The sequence below is a fragment of the Phragmites australis genome, chromosome 4, assembly GCF_958298935.1.
Source record: "Phragmites australis chromosome 4, lpPhrAust1.1, whole genome shotgun sequence".
NCBI classification, from domain to species: Eukaryota; Viridiplantae; Streptophyta; class Magnoliopsida; order Poales; family Poaceae; genus Phragmites; species Phragmites australis.
The window spans coordinates 41,557,219-41,576,669 of NC_084924.1; the positions used below are offsets into that span (position 1 = coordinate 41,557,219).

At 46.3% G+C, this 19,451-nt stretch overlaps 2 protein-coding genes and 1 non-coding gene across 3 annotated transcripts; all 3 read left to right on the forward strand.

Annotated features, from left to right (window-relative positions):
• The first annotated feature begins 7,892 nt into the window (after window positions 1-7,892).
• On the forward strand, window positions 7,893-11,331 carry LOC133916574 (ubiquitin-ribosomal protein eL40z fusion protein). Its single transcript, XM_062360308.1, has 4 exons — window positions 7,893-8,111; window positions 8,199-8,388; window positions 10,686-10,752; window positions 11,144-11,331. Exons 1-4 carry the CDS (start codon window positions 8,009-8,011, stop codon window positions 11,171-11,173), a joined length of 390 nt encoding a protein of 129 aa, XP_062216292.1. The 5' UTR covers window positions 7,893-8,008; the 3' UTR covers window positions 11,174-11,331.
• On the forward strand, window positions 10,280-10,368 carry LOC133917180 (small nucleolar RNA Z266). The gene has a single exon (XR_009909590.1). It is a non-coding gene; the product is annotated as a small nucleolar RNA Z266 (small nucleolar RNA).
• A 1,930-nt stretch (window positions 11,332-13,261) lies between the features above and the next one.
• Window positions 13,262-14,600, forward strand: LOC133914415 (probable protein kinase At2g41970). The gene is made up of 2 exons (XM_062357524.1): window positions 13,262-14,015; window positions 14,110-14,600. Exons 1-2 carry the CDS (start codon window positions 13,848-13,850, stop codon window positions 14,383-14,385), a joined length of 444 nt encoding a protein of 147 aa, XP_062213508.1. The 5' UTR covers window positions 13,262-13,847; the 3' UTR covers window positions 14,386-14,600.
• The last annotated feature ends 4,851 nt before the right edge of the window (window positions 14,601-19,451 follow it).

The following is a 19,451-nucleotide window of genomic DNA, read 5'->3' on the forward strand; positions in this document are numbered from 1 at the left end:
ATAGCAGCTAGCAATTCAAATTTATCTCTAGCACCCTGAGCATCGAGAGTAGCAATGGAACTAGAATAATAGCAGCAATAACCCTCAACTATAGCAAGCAATAGGGATAAGAAACAACATCAACAATTGAGACAAGATGATAGCAATTCACAACGGGAACAAATCAGCTTAACTCAGATTCCTCTCAATGGAACGCAGCAGCAAGATAACAAGGTGACTAGCCTACAAATTGATGTAATCAAAACCCTAGATGAGTTCTTCCACTCGTAGCACCGCAAAAGCACCACGATCAGATGAAGGGATTTTGCTAGATCTAAGAAACACACCCAGGCAACAACCTGATCACACTCTCAGCAAAGTAGATGAGGGTGAAGTGCTCTCCACTTTGATTCTAGAGCAAACCCTCAATAGAAATCATGAAATAAACAAGTATAATCCATACAAGAGCGTTAGCCCTTGAATATAGGCCACACAGGCATCCCTTAAAGACTCCAACTTGGACTCCACAAACTGACATTTGATTTGACCATTATGACATGCACATGATGAATCTGCCTATGGGGTTGGATCCGTTGGAAACGTCTTGGAGTTGCCTTTCCAACAAGTACTCATACAGCCAAAATCAACTTTGTATGAGGGAGTTATAGAAATTTTACTTCGGGCCTGTCTGGCGGTGACAGTCCGAATCCGACTGCAAATCAATTCGTGATATCTTTAGTTTCCTTGATTGAATATCTTCCAAATCCAAGTTGATTAAGTTAAGAAAATATTCCCAAACCTTTGAATATCCATGTGGCATCAGGTATTCCTCTATATATGCAAAATATGCATGAATTTACCTTGCTTATCAACTCTGCGTGTCGTCGTGGACAGCATGTGCAACATGCAGTCCGTGTGCCATAATTTGCTCTAGGAAGATCTAAATCTCGCACCTCTTGACTCTTTGGAAACTAGACATCAATGTCTTTTGAAATATATGTATTTTGCATCATATTATCATCATAATTGATGCAGAATTTGCCATAAACTTCATGGATAGAAACATAATTCCCATTCCCCTTTTCTTCTAAACTTACGACAAATGATTCAGTTTCTTTGGACACTAAATTAACACCTTTGAAAACCAATTTTTTAAGCATAGCATCTAATAAATTATCCTTTTCTGTCTTGAAATGTATCATACACTACCCCAGAATAGTCTATTACAGACGGATGTTAAATCCTATCACATACGATTATATATTTCGTCTCTGCAGAAATATCTATGATATCGACCTTGTTACATACGGTTTCAGAACTGTTTGTAATACACTTACGCACATACGAATTTTCTAGATAATCGTCTGTGCGTAGTAAGAGTCACAAACGGTGTTTATTTAAACCTGTCTATGAGTAATAAGAGTAACATGCGGGTTTTTAAAAACCAGTCTGTGTTCATGGTCACAGATAGATTTTTATTAAAAGAAACTGTTTGTATCTACTTTTCCCTCTATAGGAAGCAAATTTGCTTATAGAGGAGAAAAGGTTACACAGATACACATTTTATGATTATCAAATTAAACGCATTGACACATTATTCAGAACATCGATCGTATATTATTCATAACATCGATCACACATTGTTTAGAACACAAAAAACATGCATTTATATATCACAAAGGTTAAGAACGTCACACACATGCAAATCACATATTGTTCAGAACACATAAACATAGCTATCTATACATCATTGGTCGATCAACGCTATATTCCAAAAGGATGAAATGATTGACATCATGGCGACATCTTCTTCCAAAAAGATGAAAAGTGATCAACAAACTTGGGTCGATCGACACCATCTTTAAAAAAAATGAGATGATATATCATCTCAACCTCCTGCCTTTCAGCATAATGTCAACCCAAATATCATCTTCAATTAGCAGCATGTAGTCATCCGAATCTGGTTTCACCTTGACTACCTCACGTATGAGCCAGAACTAGATTATGTTGCTAACAAACCGCCAGCCATGATTTAACAAGAAATAAGCATTCAAGCATGTCTTATAGTTGATGAAAATGTCTCTATTCTAACGAACAACAATGAAAAGTTTTCATCTGGTAGAACAGAATGGAGAACGCGGTTGACGGCATACACAAGGTTGACGAAGGGGGCCTTCATAACAGTGAAGAAGATGAAGTCCACCGGACTGAAGTCGATGCCAAGTATCTGCGCCATCGAAGCCGTCATAGGGACAACCCTATCCTATCACCTCCTGATTGTTGTGAAACATCATTGCAGATCTACGACGGAAACAAGGTTGTGCTATCAGTTGTGCATATCGAAACAATGAAAATTTAACAAACTCTAACTAAATCGCGAATGGAACCATATGATACTCACCTTGGTGCAGTGAAAGGGTTTCGGCCCCCCGTTAAGATATCGCTTCTCCGATGTTGATAGCGAGTGAGGACGCTTCTCAGTTCAGTGAAATACTTGGATATGATGAGTAAGAGAGAAGAACACTCCTCATCACTTTATATTAAGAGGATACGAGAGGTTTTATGTGTGAAAAGCCAAAACATACTAGGAGGATGAGCGGATTGTGTGCGTGAAAAACCAAGAGCCAGATGTAAGATGAGGTTTTGCCCTCATGAAAAGTCAGGTTCCTTGTCTATTAAATACAACAGGTGCCCTGATTTTTTAACTTGATACAATTAAGTTGTCTTTTGAGAGCTTAAGTTTCCTCATGGTGATACCACGATTCAGATCCTAAAATTGAAGGGTTACGGATAGGCTACGCTAGTACAAAATAAATTTTCTCCACCGTATTCAACCAAGAAGCTATGCGAGTAGGGGATCATGAATCGTTACCACTTGACGAGCAGTGCAGCGGAAGAAGAGTTGGAGCAGACCAATCCAACGTCGTGCGCGTCAAGTAGTCGATCGTCAACCTTCGTCCCGAGCACGTTCCGAGTACCTCGAGCAGATCAGCACCGCAATAGTAGCAGCGCCTCTACGGTACAAGGATGGAATCGCCGTGCGCCGGTGTGCTAGCACCGAGCGCCCGGGTAGGGTTTCGAAGGGAGTTCGTGAATAAGAGGCGGCCAGGGTTTTTGGTGGCAAGATCTGTTTTTCGGAAAAAACTCAATACGCCTTAACCCCTGCCTATTCTTATATAGAGCACGCTAATGGGCCTTTAATCAACATTAAAGCCCATTATAACTCTAAACCCTAATGAACCTTTAATCAATATTAAAGCCCATTAGCAGATCCAATCCGCAAACTCGATCGCCTCTAGGGTATATCACCAACAAAAATGACCGGGTGTTTTGAACGGGTTAGACATGCATGACCTGTGTAATATCTATATATTGATCGATCTAAGAGGGCCTGCTGATTCGTACATGATGGTGGCGCTCTCACAAAAAACAGTCAAAATAGTTACTTGAGTCTGGTGATTAAGTTAACCGATGCAGGTGTACACATCCACATGTGCTAAAGTAAAACAGGTGCTCAAAGTCTGAAGTATATGGCTCAGATCACTTAAGTTGTACGTGATGGTATTTTAAGCAGGCCCACTAGTCAGCGGTTACATGCATGGCAAGATCATTTAAATATTCCTGTGGGGTGATTATTTGCATGCATGGTCATGAGTACCTGATAGAATAATGGCTCATTAGGAAAGTCCTATTGCTATTGAGCAGCCCATGTTGATCGCGAATATCGAGAAACCGTGGCTATTGAGTGTAATTCAGCATCTCTTGAGAGAATAATTAAAAAAAAGATATAATATAATAAAAAAATTGTTTATTATTTATTTATTTGTGTTTACAATAAAGGGAGTTGTCCCGTATATAGCGTCAAAAACCTCTAAAAGATAAAATTAATCTCCAAGAGATAAAGATCTATTCCAAGAAGATCAAATCTTTAGAAATTGAGACGAGTCTAAATTCTATTGTAAAACTCTAGGTTTTCTAACATTCTTCCTTAAGCACTTCTTGCAAAATGCATATGTCTCGTCAAAACTCCTCCAAAACCTAGTGAGAAAATTAGGAGAAAGAGTATATATCTCATGACGTGGTGACAAATTACCCCATTAAAAATCTTAACATGAGAAATTTTAGGAAAAATTATCTAAGAGAAAAAGAGTACAATTCACCTAAAATGCTTCAAATAATCTTCATGATTAACTTTAGATACTTAATCTTTTTGACTAAGATTTAATTCTTCATAATGGTATTATGTGAAAATTCTTACATAAAATGTGCAACTCTCTAATACCACGAACATATTTTTTAAAAGTAGATACATCAAGATTTTTACATGACTTGATATGCATTATCTTTATTTTGTTCATCTTATGCAATTCATAAGCATAAAAGAACTTAAGGTTGATATGCTTTGTTAAGTTGGTTTTTCACATATCCTGATTGCACTTGTGCAACATATGTAATATTATCTTCATAAATAATGGTAGGGGTATAAGTAGTGTTCAAATCATATGACTGCTGGATATGATTGATCACTCTTCTAAGCCATACGTATTCCCGTGCGGTTTCATATAGAGCTATTATTTTTGAGTGGTTCGTCGAAGTAGATATAAGACTTCGCTTTAACAATTTTCAAGAAATTACAGTTCCACCACATAAGAAAATATAGCTAGTCTATAATTTCGCTGTATGTGGGTCCGATAAGTACCCAACATCTATGTATCCAACTAGACTTGGGTCCTGATTCTTTCTGTAGAACAGACTAAGATCTTTGCTACCTTGCAAGTAACGCAGAATATCCTTCAAGCTCTTCCAATATCTTTTAGTGGGCTCTGAACTGTATCGTGCAAGTAGGTTTATTGCAAACGCTATGTCTGCCCTAGTGCAATTAGCTAGATATATCAGCGCACATATTGCACTTAAGTATGGGAATTTCAGTCCTAATACTTCCTCCCTCTCTTCTCTAGGTCTATAAGGATCTTGATCTGCTTGCAATGACCTTTCGATCATAGGGTTTTAGCGGGAAATAATTTTTCAAAATCAAACCGCTCTAACACCTTCTGAGTGTAGTTTGACTAATGTACAAAGATTTCATCTACCACACACTCTAGTTGCAGACCTAAGTAAAATTTGATTTTACCCAAATCTTTTATTTCAAATAGGAACTTGCTTCTTCTATTTCTTCTTCTGTACCGATGATATTCAGATCATCTACATATACAGATATTATACAAAATCTATTATGATATTCTTATGTACCGATGATATTCTGTACCGCCGTGCGTAGGACTGCGGCTACCAGTGGCATCGGAGGACACGCCATCTCGCCGATCGAAGGACTAAAAAACCCTTCTTCTCTTCTTGATTATCCTGCTGTGTGCTATGTGTGCACTGCAACGAAGCTTGCTCGATCACTTGCTTTTGTTGTGATCGGTGTGTTTCATGGAGTGCGCATCATGTCGATGGCTCTACTTATATAGATCGCCCGCACGTGGTTTGACATCTTCATGCAACAACCATCATCAAATTAGGTGTGGACCAGGGGCAGGTCTACTCAGGGGTATAGGTGTACAGATGTACATTAAAAAATTTATGCAAATTTTTTTATATGTTATATTTTGCAGGTCTACAGTTTGCCTATTGACGCGGCCACATCTCACGCTCCAATGCTCCATGGACCATGGTCCATGGTCCACGCGTTTCAATCCAGGTGACCACGTATTGCGACCTGATAACTGCACTGCTCGAGTGACCTGTGAGGTCGTGAGGCGTGAACCTGTGGCCCACCTGAGTGCCTGACCAGCTGACCCCTATTGACCCATCAAGCAATCGACCGTGAGAATAGAGGGTGGCGGCGATGGCACGTGCACGGGCGTGGACTCGAGCTTGAGCCAGAAGGGCGGCAGTGGCAGCGCGGGCTCAAGCTAAGCAGTTCTTGATGGCGTGAGCTAGCAGGGTGACGACAATGATGCGGTGCAAGCACGAGCATGGCTGGGCACGAACACGACGATGCAAGCATGGCTTGGCAGGGCGGCCTATCAAGAGATTCATGTGAAGGTTGTTCTGTTTCAATTTTCATTACTTAGGCGACTCAACCAGAACAGAGTGTATTCATTTCTCCAAAAATAACTAGTAAAAGTAGTAGATATCAAGAACTTAAAAGTATCAGGTGCCTCCAATCTATTCATTGATATGAGCAATAGCAACCAACATAGTAGGTCCATTCTTTAGATTCAAATCGGGTGCCGAAGAGCAAGTCTCCAAGGAGGTATAAACAACTTTAGTGCAGGTGCCTCAATTTTCATGGTAGTTCAGCTGCTCAATTAGCCGCTCAGAATAAAAATAAGATGAGGATAAAGAACAAGTCTGTTAGTCCCAGGTGGCATAAATACAAGTCTCTGTGTGATTGTTATTTTGCTATTGTGGGTTTGTGGCTAGATGTTGTTGTCAGTCTATGAGAAGTAAGGGGCCTCCACTATGGAGGGGGATTCAACAAATCAGCCATACCTCTTAGGAGTCAGGACTCAGACATGAGGAGCCGGAGAAATACTTGATGACCCTATCCGAAGTTCAGAACAAGCACAATGTGCAAAGATTTATGTCATGTTTTTATTGTACTATTTTTTTGTATTTATTCATATGCTCGCATGCTTAGCATTACCATATACTCACATGCTCATATTTTTTTATATTTGTTATATTATTTTTTACATAGTCAAATATTTTACTTAAATGGTGCAACAGCGACGACTTGGGTACAACGAGATAGAATATAATTACCATACTTATACTAGCGCGATAAGTAGGTATACCTATCTAAGTTAAAAATTCTGAGTCCGCCGTATGCGTGGACTGACTCCTGCAAGCGTAACTGGACCGCATAAGATATTTCAAAAGCTTGTATGAATACTATGCTTTTCGGCGATTTCGTGAACCGGTGACAGACTTGGTTAGAGCGTCACGGTCAGTGGAGTAGGTATATTGCTAAACTCATGGAATTAGTCCTGAATATAGTTTTCCTGATCCGGAATTAGTGTAATATAAAAAGTGGCTTCGCGTTCGAAATGCCGTATTATTTGTTCGCGTCAGATTTTTTTCCATCACCAAACTGCATGGCATCAGGTTTTTTAGGTGAATCGTCAAGCATCTTGAAATTTTCTTTGAGAGGAAGCAACTTGCCAAATCTCAGTCGTTCAGCCTCCAGACATATAGGATTTTTTATTTTTATATTTTTAAATAAAAATTGAAAATATATATATTGTTTTAAAAAATTACAAATCTAAACTCCTGTCGTATGTTGAAAGGCCGACAGACCACATGTCGTCTTTACAACGGTGATAGATTTAAAAATAAAAAAATAGGTTCTGATACTCTCAAAATTGAAAACATTATCAAAATAGTCATTAAAAATTCTCAAACAATTATGTGGCGTAGAGGATGCTATCATCCAACTCTTTAAAAGATTTCAAATAAAAATATAAAATTTTATTTTTATTTCTCATTGCAAAGTTATTGTTTGAGCTAATTTTTTAAGGATAGATGATAGCATTCTCTGCATCACAGATTTTTTAAGAATTTTTTGTCTATTTCGATAGTGTTTTGAATTTTAAGAGCATTGAAATGCAATATTTTTTGTTACTTTTACTTGACACCCTTCTAATGAGTGACGTGAGTCTAGATTTACAATTTTTTTAAAAGGTGACATATATTTACAAGTTTTTATTTAAAAATGTAAAAATAAAAAGGTTCCAGACATGAAAACCACCGGCCCAACAAAAGGGCCGAGGAACACGGCCTAGGCGCTGAAACTAAAAAGACCGCGAGACATAGCTGGGCAAAACGTTCAGATTCCAACGGCCCGTTTCACCAACCCATCCGGACTAAACCCTAAAGAGCCCCCACGACACGGTATAAAAGGCCCCGCACGCGCCGCCGCCGCCGCCCCACTCCACGGACGAGGAGAAGCCGCCGCCGCAGCAGCAAGCACAGGCGCCGCGAGGACATCCGCAGGGCGGGCGAGTCCGGGAGTGCGGGCGAGATGCAGATCTTCGTGAAGACGCTGACGGGGAAGACCATCACCCTCGAGGTCGAGAGCAGCGACACCATCGACAATGTCAAGGCCAAGATCCAGGACAAGGAAGGTACGCGCACCTCCCCGCTTCGTCTTCCTCCCCTTCGTCTCCTCCTGCCTCGTACTTTCTTCTCAGCTCTACATGTTTCGTCCGTAGGCATCCCGCCGGACCAGCAGCGGCTGATCTTCGCCGGGAAGCAGCTGGAGGACGGGCGCACCCTGGCGGACTACAACATCCAGAAGGAGTCCACGCTCCACCTTGTGCTCAGGCTCCGCGGTGGTATCATCGAGCCCTCGCTGCAGGCCCTCGCGCGCAAGTACAACCAGGACAAGATGATCTGCCGCAAGTAAGCTACCGCCCACGCGCTCCCCATTTACTCTTCCGTAGCCATTATATTTCAATTAGATGTCATATCCAATTGTAGCGGTGCTGATTATTCTTAGAAACTGAGCGTGATATAAGGAAATAGTATGCGTAACTTTTTTTTCGCGATTAATAGTATGTATAACTAGTCACATGGGCTTATGCTTGTTGAATTCGGATTCGTGTAAGGAAAAAGTTATGCTCTAAACGCTAGTAGGAAATGAACAGTATAGAAAGGAATTTGCTGTGTAAGAGCATAAACAATGCTGGATGCTTATGGCTAGGTGCTTAAGAAAAGAGAGTGTTAAGCACCTATATAAAAATTGTAATTTCTAATGCAAACAAAGACTACAGGTGCTTAAACATGGTTAACTATCTTGTTAGCACTAATATAAGTAGTTATGCTTAAGTAAGCATCTTGCCCTCTGTCTAAGCACCTGTCTAAGCACCTGTGCTAGCGCAGTTGAGAAAAAAACCAGTTTTTTCTATAAGCACCTCATTGTACATGCTCTAAATGTACAATTCCACAAGCTCAGGTGCCACCTTTTTTTTTCCCAAATGCTGTGCGTTCGATTTTCACCACCTTTTAGTGGCATCAAAAAGTCATTCACAAGCTTTCAAAAGTAAATAACGAGCTCAGTATGCTTGATCCCTTCAAAACTGCAAGCTGGGGCAGGTGGGGTGCGCTGACCTGCTGATTAGTGATCCGAACCTTGCTGATTGTCAGCCCAATTGAAATGTTACAAGTAAAATTATAATTAGCTTATCAGAGTGCACACACCTTAAAATTATAATGCATACATATCAACCACTGCAGCATGCACCCATGGCACCACCAGATTCACCTAACCTTGCACACCCTTATTGAATTGAACCTTGAATCTACATAATTTCCTCTGCTTTTGTCAAAGCAAATACCTTTCCTTCACCATTTTATTCTATAAAGGTTTTGCCCGTGTTGGTGCACTCTTTTAGTTCAAAATATTCCTGCCTTAGTTGCCAACTAAAGCATCTACTGAAGTAATGCCACGCATATCTGACGACCTCTGAACATGTGGCTTCCAGTGTATTTCTGCATTTTTTCTCAGAGGCGCAGCATTTCCCCCTTTTTAATAGCGAGTCAATCATTTGGCAGCTTGTGTTTTGTTGCATTTTCCCATCTTTTGTTTTTGCTGTTTCTGTGTCTTACATTTGGGACAACAGTTACTGGCTTGATGATGAATTCTTGCTTTAACCACACTGAAATCGAAGACCGGAGGAGTAATTTTCCCTCTTCCTTTATTGCTCTTCTCTCTCGGTGGTTCCTTGTGAAGTCTCCTCTTGGTGAATAACTAATGCAGAATTCATTTTTCGTTAAACATTGTTCTTCATCAAAAGAATGAGATGGAAGGATGTGGCGAGATTGAAGAGCATTGTGAAAAGGGAGTAGGGAGGATCTCATCTGATGGATCTTCCCATGTGGAAAGCTTTGGCCTTTATACTGAGAGCCCCTGATTGACTGGATCTTCGCTTCACTGTAGCTGTCAATATATCTGGCATTTCCCTGTACGGTTTACTGTGGTATTGTTTAACTAATGTTGCTTGGTTGTTTAGGTGTATTCATATGCCTATCATGACCTGAATTTGGTTCTTTTTTTTATTGGTATGGAGGTACTACTCTTGACTTGCCAGTTTAGTTTACTGTATTTTAGTGCAAGCCTGGTGCTCTGTTCGCTTGCCCCTTTTTCATGTGTATGTTACATGATTTTACTTGGCTTTTTGAGGTGTATAGGTACGCCGTGCACACCTGTTGTGAGGTTTTTTAGGTGTATTGGTGCTCTCTTGAGATTGGATTTTGTTCTTTGTGGAGGTGAGTTTTTTTTTTAAATAAAAGAAGTTGGCAGGAGTGATGAATCAATTAGATGCGCGAAGTGACCTTATGAGCTAAAACTTTGAGGCATAATTACTGTCTGACTTGCCAATTTACTTGCCGTATTCCACTGCAAGTTAGGTTGCTTGTTTTCTTCTCTTTCTTTGCTCTTTTTTCATGTTTACATCATGTATGACATAACTTAGCCTTTTGCTGTTTCCCTTATGAATTATTTTGTTTTTGGTAGGACAGATTAATTGCTTGCATGATCTTTGAAGCAATCTTATGTGCTAAACTTGTGACTTGTGAGGCACACTTTTTTATTGGCATGCTATTTGCAACTTTCCTCTCTGTATTCACTCATAGTCCTAGTTATAGAATCTGAAAGTCCTTTTAACCAATTGACCTGATATGTTACCATTTGTGTGCAGATGCTATGCACGCCTGCATCCAAGGGCTGTCAACTGCCGCAAGAAGAAGTGTGGTCACAGCAACCAGGTGAGCATTGTTGCATTGAAAAGTGTTGTACTGGTATCTAGGCTAGTGCTGTGCTTGTTCTCTATCCTGCCATTTGGCAATCTTCAGTTCAACCGAAGTTATTCATAAAAGTTTGCCTTTTGTCCTGCAGTGTAGTTGGCACCCTTGATTGTAGTTGCATGTTGATAGGATTCTAGTGTAGTTGCATCATCTACCCAATGCCTGATAGTCGTTTGGGAGGTATTATGATGTTTTGATGACTAGATTTTATATCTTGTTTTTAGATCTGTGGCTTATTTTTGTACCATACATGTGAATGTCCTTCGAGTTGAGGGTAGCCCACGGGGTTGCATATCTTGATACTTCTTCTGATTGAATGAAATACCTCTTACCTTTACCTTTTTCCTTTCAGCTGAGGCCCAAGAAGAAGATCAAGAACTGAAGTGTCGCTAGTCAGTTTCATGGACCGTTTAAATCCTCAGTTGTATTGTATGTTAAGTCCCAAGTAGAACATCAAGAACTGAACCCTGTTTATTGCGCTGAACGTTTCTTCCTGCTGTGATGTTTCACCTTGTCGATGATGACAGTCATGTTTCTTCCTGCTGTGATGTTTCTCCTTGTCGATGATGACAGTCACGTTTCTTTATGGCAGTAGCTAGTTTGCTCGTGCAGTTTCGGTCGCTGCTTTTCTCTCGCGGTTCTGGCTTAAGTTTCTTTTATTACGGTATGTGTGCTGTAGTGTTGTGGAACCGTAGTCTGGTAGGCTGCCGTGGCCTGGCCAGTACCCTTGACCATGGGCCGGCGCAGTTGGTGTACGTGGTTACCTCTCGCCCGGCGCAAACACGATTTGCTCGTGTTCAGTAAGGGTAGCGGCAGTGTGTGTCGTTTTGGGATGCCTCCCTGCTGCTGCATGGCCAGCCGATGCCCTCGAGGGGTAACCTACGGATCCCCTGTAGCGCTGTGGAGGGTATTGATAGTCACTGATATATCTGTGAGTATATTAAAAGTCACTGACATATCTGTAGAGGTAATCTATGGATCTTCTGTAGTATTGTGGAGGGTATTGATAGTCACTGATATATCTGCAGAGTACATTGAAAATCACTAATATATCTGTAGAGGTAACCTACGGATCCTCTATAGTACTGTAGAGAATCTGGTGCCAACCTGGTCGCTCTATGCCAAAGCCGGCAATGGCGTTCCCCGTGGTCTAACGCTTGGCCCGCGGCGCGGCGGAATGTCGATTGCCCATTCAGCCCGGACTGAAACTGCGTCGCGCGATGCATGAAACGCGCGAGCGACCCGGGGACAAATTTAATGCTAGCAGGCTGGCATTCTTGTCCAGGAAAGCATTCGGCAGATTCCTGAGGCTGATGTGAACAGCTCCAGATGCAGCACGCATTGATGCGACCTCAGTATGCACGATAGCCGTATGCTCATGTGTTCGCTCTTGTTCATGGGACTGGGCCGTGGCGCGAGTTCAAACGATCCTCGATGTCGTGCTCCCAAATTTGGGTTCGGAAGGTGGTGCGCAGTCTACGTGAGTCTGAACCATCAACCATGCCGCGACTTCTTTTCTTTCCTTTTCCTTCGCGACCCTGCGAAACGCATCGGTCTGCTGGTGCGGCATGCTTGTTTTCTTCCCCTTATCAGCCTCCCGTTTCCTGCCGTTTGCCTCCTCCTCCTCCTCCCCTCCCGACGAGAGGACCGTCTCCTCGGTCGTCCGATCGCCGAACATCTTCTACCTCGTCGGCGAGGGGGAGCGACACTACGGCTGGCTTGAATCGTCCGTGCTTCTTGCCTTCGTCTGGCTTCTCTCTGTTTCTTGATCACGCCATCGATTTTTTTTTGGCATATGCACTGCTGATTCTCTCTCCCTGTTCTGATGCTAGTCTCCTGTTAATTTTGTTTCTCATTTCTAGCTTTGATTGGACAAGCTGTGCAAGCTCTCAATTTTGCAGAAATTTTGATTGGACAACTTGTTTCCCTCCATTATATAAGGTGTGCAAGTTCTCAAATTTGCAGCACTTGTTCTTCAGAAGGCTCCCCGTCCGATCTGATCCACCGGATCGGCCACCACACTGCATATTGCCACCGCGGTGTAAAAGCATCTTCAATCGACTACTCATATTTAATCTTTTATTCTTCCTATTTAAAAGTTCCTCAACCAGATTTTACTCCTATTTTTTAGCACGTTCCTACCGACCTTTTATATTTGATCCTCTATATTCGAGTCACATCTATTCTATTAATATCTTTATAACTCTATCTTTAGAGCCTCTCTCCCAACGCTGGCTCGAGCTCCCTCTCTCCCTGACATCCCTCTCCCTGAGCTCCCTCTCTCCATGCCTCCTCTCTCCATGCCTCCACGACACGGGCAAGCAGGTACAGGGCAGCACGACAGCGCAAGAGGGGGCGTTCGTGGCGGCACGATAGGGGGCCGTTCCCTGGCAGGGCGGTGTGGGAGGGGGCCAACCATAGATAAGAGACCGGATGAGAGCCTCTAGATATGAGGGGTGAGGGAGGGATGGGATTTAAAGGTTTCTCAAAGAAATAGGGTTTGATGAGGGATTGATTGGAGACAATTTTTAATCACCGTCCCTTCAAAAATAAGGTAGGAGGTGGATGAGTAGTTGGTTCGAAATACTCTAGAGGCAAAACAAGATGATTTGCTGTGGTGGTGTGAAGGAGGATACATACGGCACACCTGGCAGCCATCGCCCGGCACCTGCAGCACAGTACAATGCAGGTAAAATTCCCATTTCCTCATCTGGTCCCATGGATCGTTAGCTGAAACTTTATTAGTTCTCGGACCCAGGGAATCGAAACACCAGCCCTTTGATACCATAGTTCAGTTTGAAGATTTCAAATGAACTTTTCAGACGTCAAACTGGAAAAAACTAGTATAAGACCATTGGAAAAGGTGCACGATCCAGTAGATCAGTTTTGTTGCCTTTGACAACGTCATCTATAGGCACAAATCTCAGCTAGTGCAGAACAGTTTATTGCATGTACACAGAAGAAAATCAGTGACCAGTAGAGGTTTGGCACATCAGTGTCATGTGACACGGTGAGGCTCGTTTCGGAACCTGAAAAATCTCATATTGCTTGCTGCAATGTCAGGCCCTGGCAGGCCAAGAGGACCCAATGCGCCGAGGGCCATCATAGGGGAAGGCTCCTACGGTCAAATCTACAGGGCCGTGCTGACCTCAGGGGAGCCCGTCGCCATCAAGAAGCTCGATCCCAGCGTGTCGAGCGACCCCCTCGCAGACTTCTCTGCTCAGGTCAGTCGTACAACAACCGTGTCACGTTATCCGATGGATGTGCATCAAAAGATCAAACTTTTTACTGAAAGATCGGTGTGGTTTTCTGATGCAGCTATCGATGGTCTCGAGGCTGAAGAACGAGTACTTCCTTCAGCTGATGAGCTACTACCTGGACGACTGCCACAGGATCCTCGTCTACCAGTTCGCCTCGCACGGGCACGACACTCTGCACGGTACAGTTTTCTCCGTTCATCAGCCGGTGCCTGGCGCTCTAACCATCGCAGTTCGCAAATCTTGTGACACGAGATCTGACACACGCTGCCTTACTATTGAAAAAATATTAAGTGGACGCCGTCAAGAACTGCTTCGGACTCTATACAGAAGCTAAGTTTTTCAGAGGCTATAAACGCATCAGGTCACCATCTATCGAGATAGGGGAAGAAGTTAGTTTTCAAAGAGAATATTAGTGGAAGAAGAACATCAAAAGTAATTAGTCTGATACAAAGTAACCGATAGTTAATATCAGGGCAAGTAGTGGTCACCCTGACTTTTCGATGCAAATGGAGGTCATTCTAACACTTTGATAGGGTGATGTCGTAATTAACGATCGACTGAGTACCGTATCCCTAGAGTCACTTGTACTGCTGTATTTGTTATAGTAGATAATGTCTTCTGAGCAGGGTAAAAGTATTGTACCTAGGTTTGGCATGTGCGATTCGGCCGGTGTAGCGAAAATGATCCTATTAGGTTATAATTGTAATTTTAATGATTAATGATAACATAGTCATTGAGACTAATATGTTTACCAAGTATATACTTTAGTAGATCTAATGGATGTAATATATAAAGAAGTCACCGCAGTCGGGACAAATATTGACTGAATTGAAGAAGTCACAAGAGAATTACTCTCACTGGATGGTCTGGTGCTCTGTGTGTTGAACTCATCGGAGTATCTCTGACAAAGGAGGAGAGGAGGCTAAAGAATTCATCGGATAGTTCGGCGCTTAGCAAGGTGTAGCACCGGAGCTTTATCTGCAGAGAAGAGCAAAACTGAAGAAGTCACTGGATAGTCCGGTGTTGGTGAAGAAGGTGCACAACGGAGTATTTTGGCTTGGGACAGAAGAACTTAAACTCATCGGAAGATCCGGCGATTAGTGGAAGATATACACCGAAGCATTTCTTCCAGAGGCGATTCCAAGTATCGAAGAACGAGGATGAACTGACCGGATGATCCGGTATCAAGAGGAAGTGCACTAGAGGCTTAAACCAGAGTAATTTACACAGAGAGGCTGCAAAAGGCTCGGATGGCTCAAATGTGCTCATCAGATAGTTCGGCGATAGAGATTGTCGGTGTATTTAGAACCAGGGGTCCCTAAGTCCCGAGGCCAGACCGGCCGTCCACCACATATCACCACCCTGCAAGATAGGTAGAAACAGAGTGCTCGGGAGAGAGTGCTCGGGTTCGCGCAAGCTCGTTCAAAGACTTGAAGGGCCCCGTCGTCAGGGTGTCATCCAGTCAAGGGCCCGATGCCGCATTTAATAGGCGCGCGTGGCCTGACATTCTGACATCCTGACATTCTCGGCTGCCCACGCCCCAGTGTCAGACCCTGCCATGCAATGGCAGGGGGGCGTGGGTCCATTAAATGCACGGGTCCCGTCCCGTTTTCGCCTGCGCGCCTCGGGATAACGTCGCCAGAATCGAAGCGCTCGGCCTGCCACCCTGCCCTGGCAGGAGAACAAGACAGGGTGGGCGCACCGGGCACCTCTGAGGCTGTCCGGTGGGCCCTTTTCAGAGCACCCCGAAGCTTCCGCAGCGGCTGGTGGTCGAATGCACGCCGCCTTCCTCCACCGCCCCTGTCACTTCGCCAAAATGAAATGATTACGCCTTTCTCCGTGGCACCTGGGCATTCGCGTCCCCTCTTTCCCATTCAGGATATGTCGAGGTCGGCGCATCTATAAAAGGAAAGGATGGAGGACACCGAACAAAAGGAGAAAAAAAGAAAGGGAGAGGAGAGTCAGTCGAAGAACAAGAAAACAACAGCCCCCGATCGCAAGACGATCAAGAGACCAGCTAGCTAGAACATAAGAGCCTCCAGCTCTTTGTAAACAGCTCTCCTTGGAGAACCAGATATATCCTTGAAGGATCCCCTTCAAGGATAGATATAACACTCATACAGGAGTAGGGTGTTACGCCCCCGCGCGGCCCGAACCTGTTCAAAAACCCGGTGTACCCGCAAGCCAGCGCATTTACTTCCGTTCCCGCTTTTTTCCCGTACAAGCTTTTCTAGGATCATCCCCCCGGCCGAATCTCTAAAGAGGGGTCTCTCGGGATCCCTGCGACAGGAGTTCACTCTCCGACAGCTGGCGCGCCAGGTAGGGGGGAATATCCCTAGATTGTTTGTTTCCTTTTTTTTTCCTCCACAGGAAAAGATGGCCGGTGGGCACCGTCTCCAGCGTTCCGGCTCCACTTCCAGTAACGGAACGCCGCCCCACGACCAAGAGGTTTTTCCCGCCCAAGGGGATCAGGGCGCTGGGCCCATCAGCGCCGCCGCTGCCGGCGTGCTCTCCGACCCCCAGCAGATGGTCGGGGCCCCGGCCGCTAGGTCCGCCTCTGGATCACGTCGAGCGCCGCCCCGGCGCAGGCTAGCTTTTAGTGAGGCCAGCCCAGGGAGCGCCTTGCTTGCAGCGCAAGCCCTCCTCAGGCACCCTCCCATTCGGGCCACGCCAAACACTCCGGAAGGCCGGTGGATGCAAGATATCGCCGCTTTGGTCGGCACCGCTCGTCGCCAGGTGCAGGTCGAGAGCCCTCGCGCCACTTTTCAGCGCGGTGCCGCCAGAGTCGGCTCCTCAGCGGGCAACACCCGCACGGGCGGAGGGGCCTCCAGGCGGAGCGCCATCCCCCAGGACGTATCCGAGGCCCGGGACCTCCGTTTGCGTCTCGACGAGCGAAGGGGCCACGAGGATGCCCGGGTCACTCTCGAGCGCCAGCGGGAGACCCGGCAGGGGGTTGGGGCAGAGGACCAAGCTTCCTCTCTCCCGGTCCACGACCACCGGGGATCCCCGGCTCGCCGTTCCTCTCCACCAAGAACCCCCGCTCGTGCTGCGGGGTACGGCACCGGTTGCCGTGCCTTCACCACCGAGCTCCGTCGGGTGAGGTGGCCTTCCAAGTTCCGCCCCGAGCTGCCGGAGAAGTACGACGGGTCCATCGACCCCGTCGAGTTCCTCCAGATCTACACGACGGCCGTCCAAGCGGCCGGAGGCAGCGAAAAGGTGATGGTAAATTATTTTCATGTTGCCTTGAGGGGTTCCGCCCGCTCCTGGCTTATGAACTTACCCCCGGGATCTATCAGCTCCTGGGACGACTTGTGCCACCAATTTGTGGCCAACTTTCAGGGTACGTTCGCACGTCCCGGGCTGGAGTGCGACCTCCACGCCGTCCAACAGCAGGAAGGGGAGACGCTGCGTCGATTCATACAGCGTTTCAGCCAGGTTCGCAACACTATTCCGCGAGTGGCCCCCCATGCTGTTATTGTTGCTTTTCGGCAGGGCGTACGTGATGAGCGGATGCTCGAGAAGCTAGGTACGCACGAGATCGAGACCCCTGCGGAACTTTTCGCACTGGCCGATAAGTGCGCCAAAGCTGCGGAGGCCAGGGCATGGCATGCTCCTCGCCCCGCTTCCGATCGACCAAGTTCTTCCCGCTCTGATAAGCGGGAAAAGAAAAAGAGGAGGAAGCGCGAGGCTGCTCCCGTTGAGCTAGCCCAAATCCCCGCTCACGGGGAGCCACAAGAGCCCGATCGCCGGCAAGAGCGTCGGCCGGATGCCGATCGGCGCCCCGTCAGGGCCCCTGCTCGGGCTCCTTCTCGGGCCTCTGCGCCCGCGAGGGCCCCAGCGCCGGCTAGGGCGTCAGCTCCAGCAAGAGCCCCGGCCCCTGGCCGGGCTCCTATTCCAGCGAGGGTCCCCGCTCCCGCGGGGCCCGAGCCAGGTAAATGGTGTCCCATACACCTGACCAGATGGCACGACCTCACAGAGTGTCGTACGGTCAAGGGACTCGTGGAGCAGCGCCAGAGGGAGCGCGACGAGTCTCGCGGGGGAGGCAATACCGAGGTCATTCCCAACAATGCCGAGCTCGGCTTCCAGGAGCCCGAGCATGCGGTTGCCTTCATCGACGGAGGCGCCTACACACCCTGCTCGCGCCGTGGCATCAAGGTCATGCGGCGCGAAGTATGCTCGGCAACCCCGAGCGAGGAGGCCGCAAGACCCCTGAGGTGGTCGGATGCTCCGATCACGTTCAGCATGGCCGACCACCCCGTCAGTACTGCAGCTGTGGGGCGGCTACCTCTGGTCGTATCTCCCACTGTCTGCAATGTCAAAGTCGGCAGAGTGCTGATCGACGGTGGTGCCGGCCTCAACCTCCTTTCCAAAGAGGCTTTTGAGAAGCTGCAAGTACCCTCCCGACGCCTAAAGCCGTCGCTCCCCTTCTGTGGAGTAACGCCCGGACACTCCCTGCCCCTCGGGCAGGTTGAGTTGCCTGTCACGTTCGGGAGCCGGGACAACTTTCGTACGGAGTGCGTCCTCTTCGATGTCGCGGAGCTCCCTCTCCCCTACAACGCCATCCTCGGGCGTCCGGCGCTCGCCAAGTTCATGATGGCCGTGCATTATGCATACCTTACGGTTAAGATGCCCGGCCCCGCAGGCTCTATCTCCGTGATCGCTGACTCCGGTGGCGCTGTCTCCTGCGCCGAACAAACCTACATGGCCCTAGTCTCAGCGCAAGCCGAGGCTGATGGCTCTTCAGGGGGCCCGGGACCCTCTTCATCCAGACCCCGACTCGCCGCCGACACGACTGTTCCAACGAAGGAGGTCAAGGTGGGCGAAGACGCTACCCAGGTTGTCCGTATCGGCAGCGACCTGGGCAGCAAATAGGAAAGCGCGCTCGTCGCCTTCCTCCGGGCTAACGTAGACGTGTTTGCCTGGCAACCGTCCGATATGCCCGGGATCCCTAGGGAGGTGATCGAGCATCACTTGGCCGTGCGTCCGGACGCCCGCCCAGTGAAGCAGAAGGTCCGGCGGCAGGCGCCAGAACGACAGAAGTTTATCCGCGAACAAGTCCGCAAGCTCCTCGACGCCGGATTTATCCGAGAAGTTCTCCACCCCGACTGGCTAGCAAATCCAGTCATCGTCCCGAAGGCCAACGGCAAGCTTCGCATGTGCGTGGACTACACCGACCTTAACAAGGCTTGTCCTAAAGATCCTTTCCCCTTACCTCGCATTGATCAAATCATAGATTCAACTGCGGGATGTGATCTTTTATGCTTCCTAGATGCAAATTCTGGGTATCACCAGATTCGCATGGCCGTAGGGGACGAGGAAAAAACTGCTTTTACTACCCCGGTGGGGACTTATTGCTACATGTCAATGCCTTTCGGCCTGCGCAACGCTGGATCATCCTTC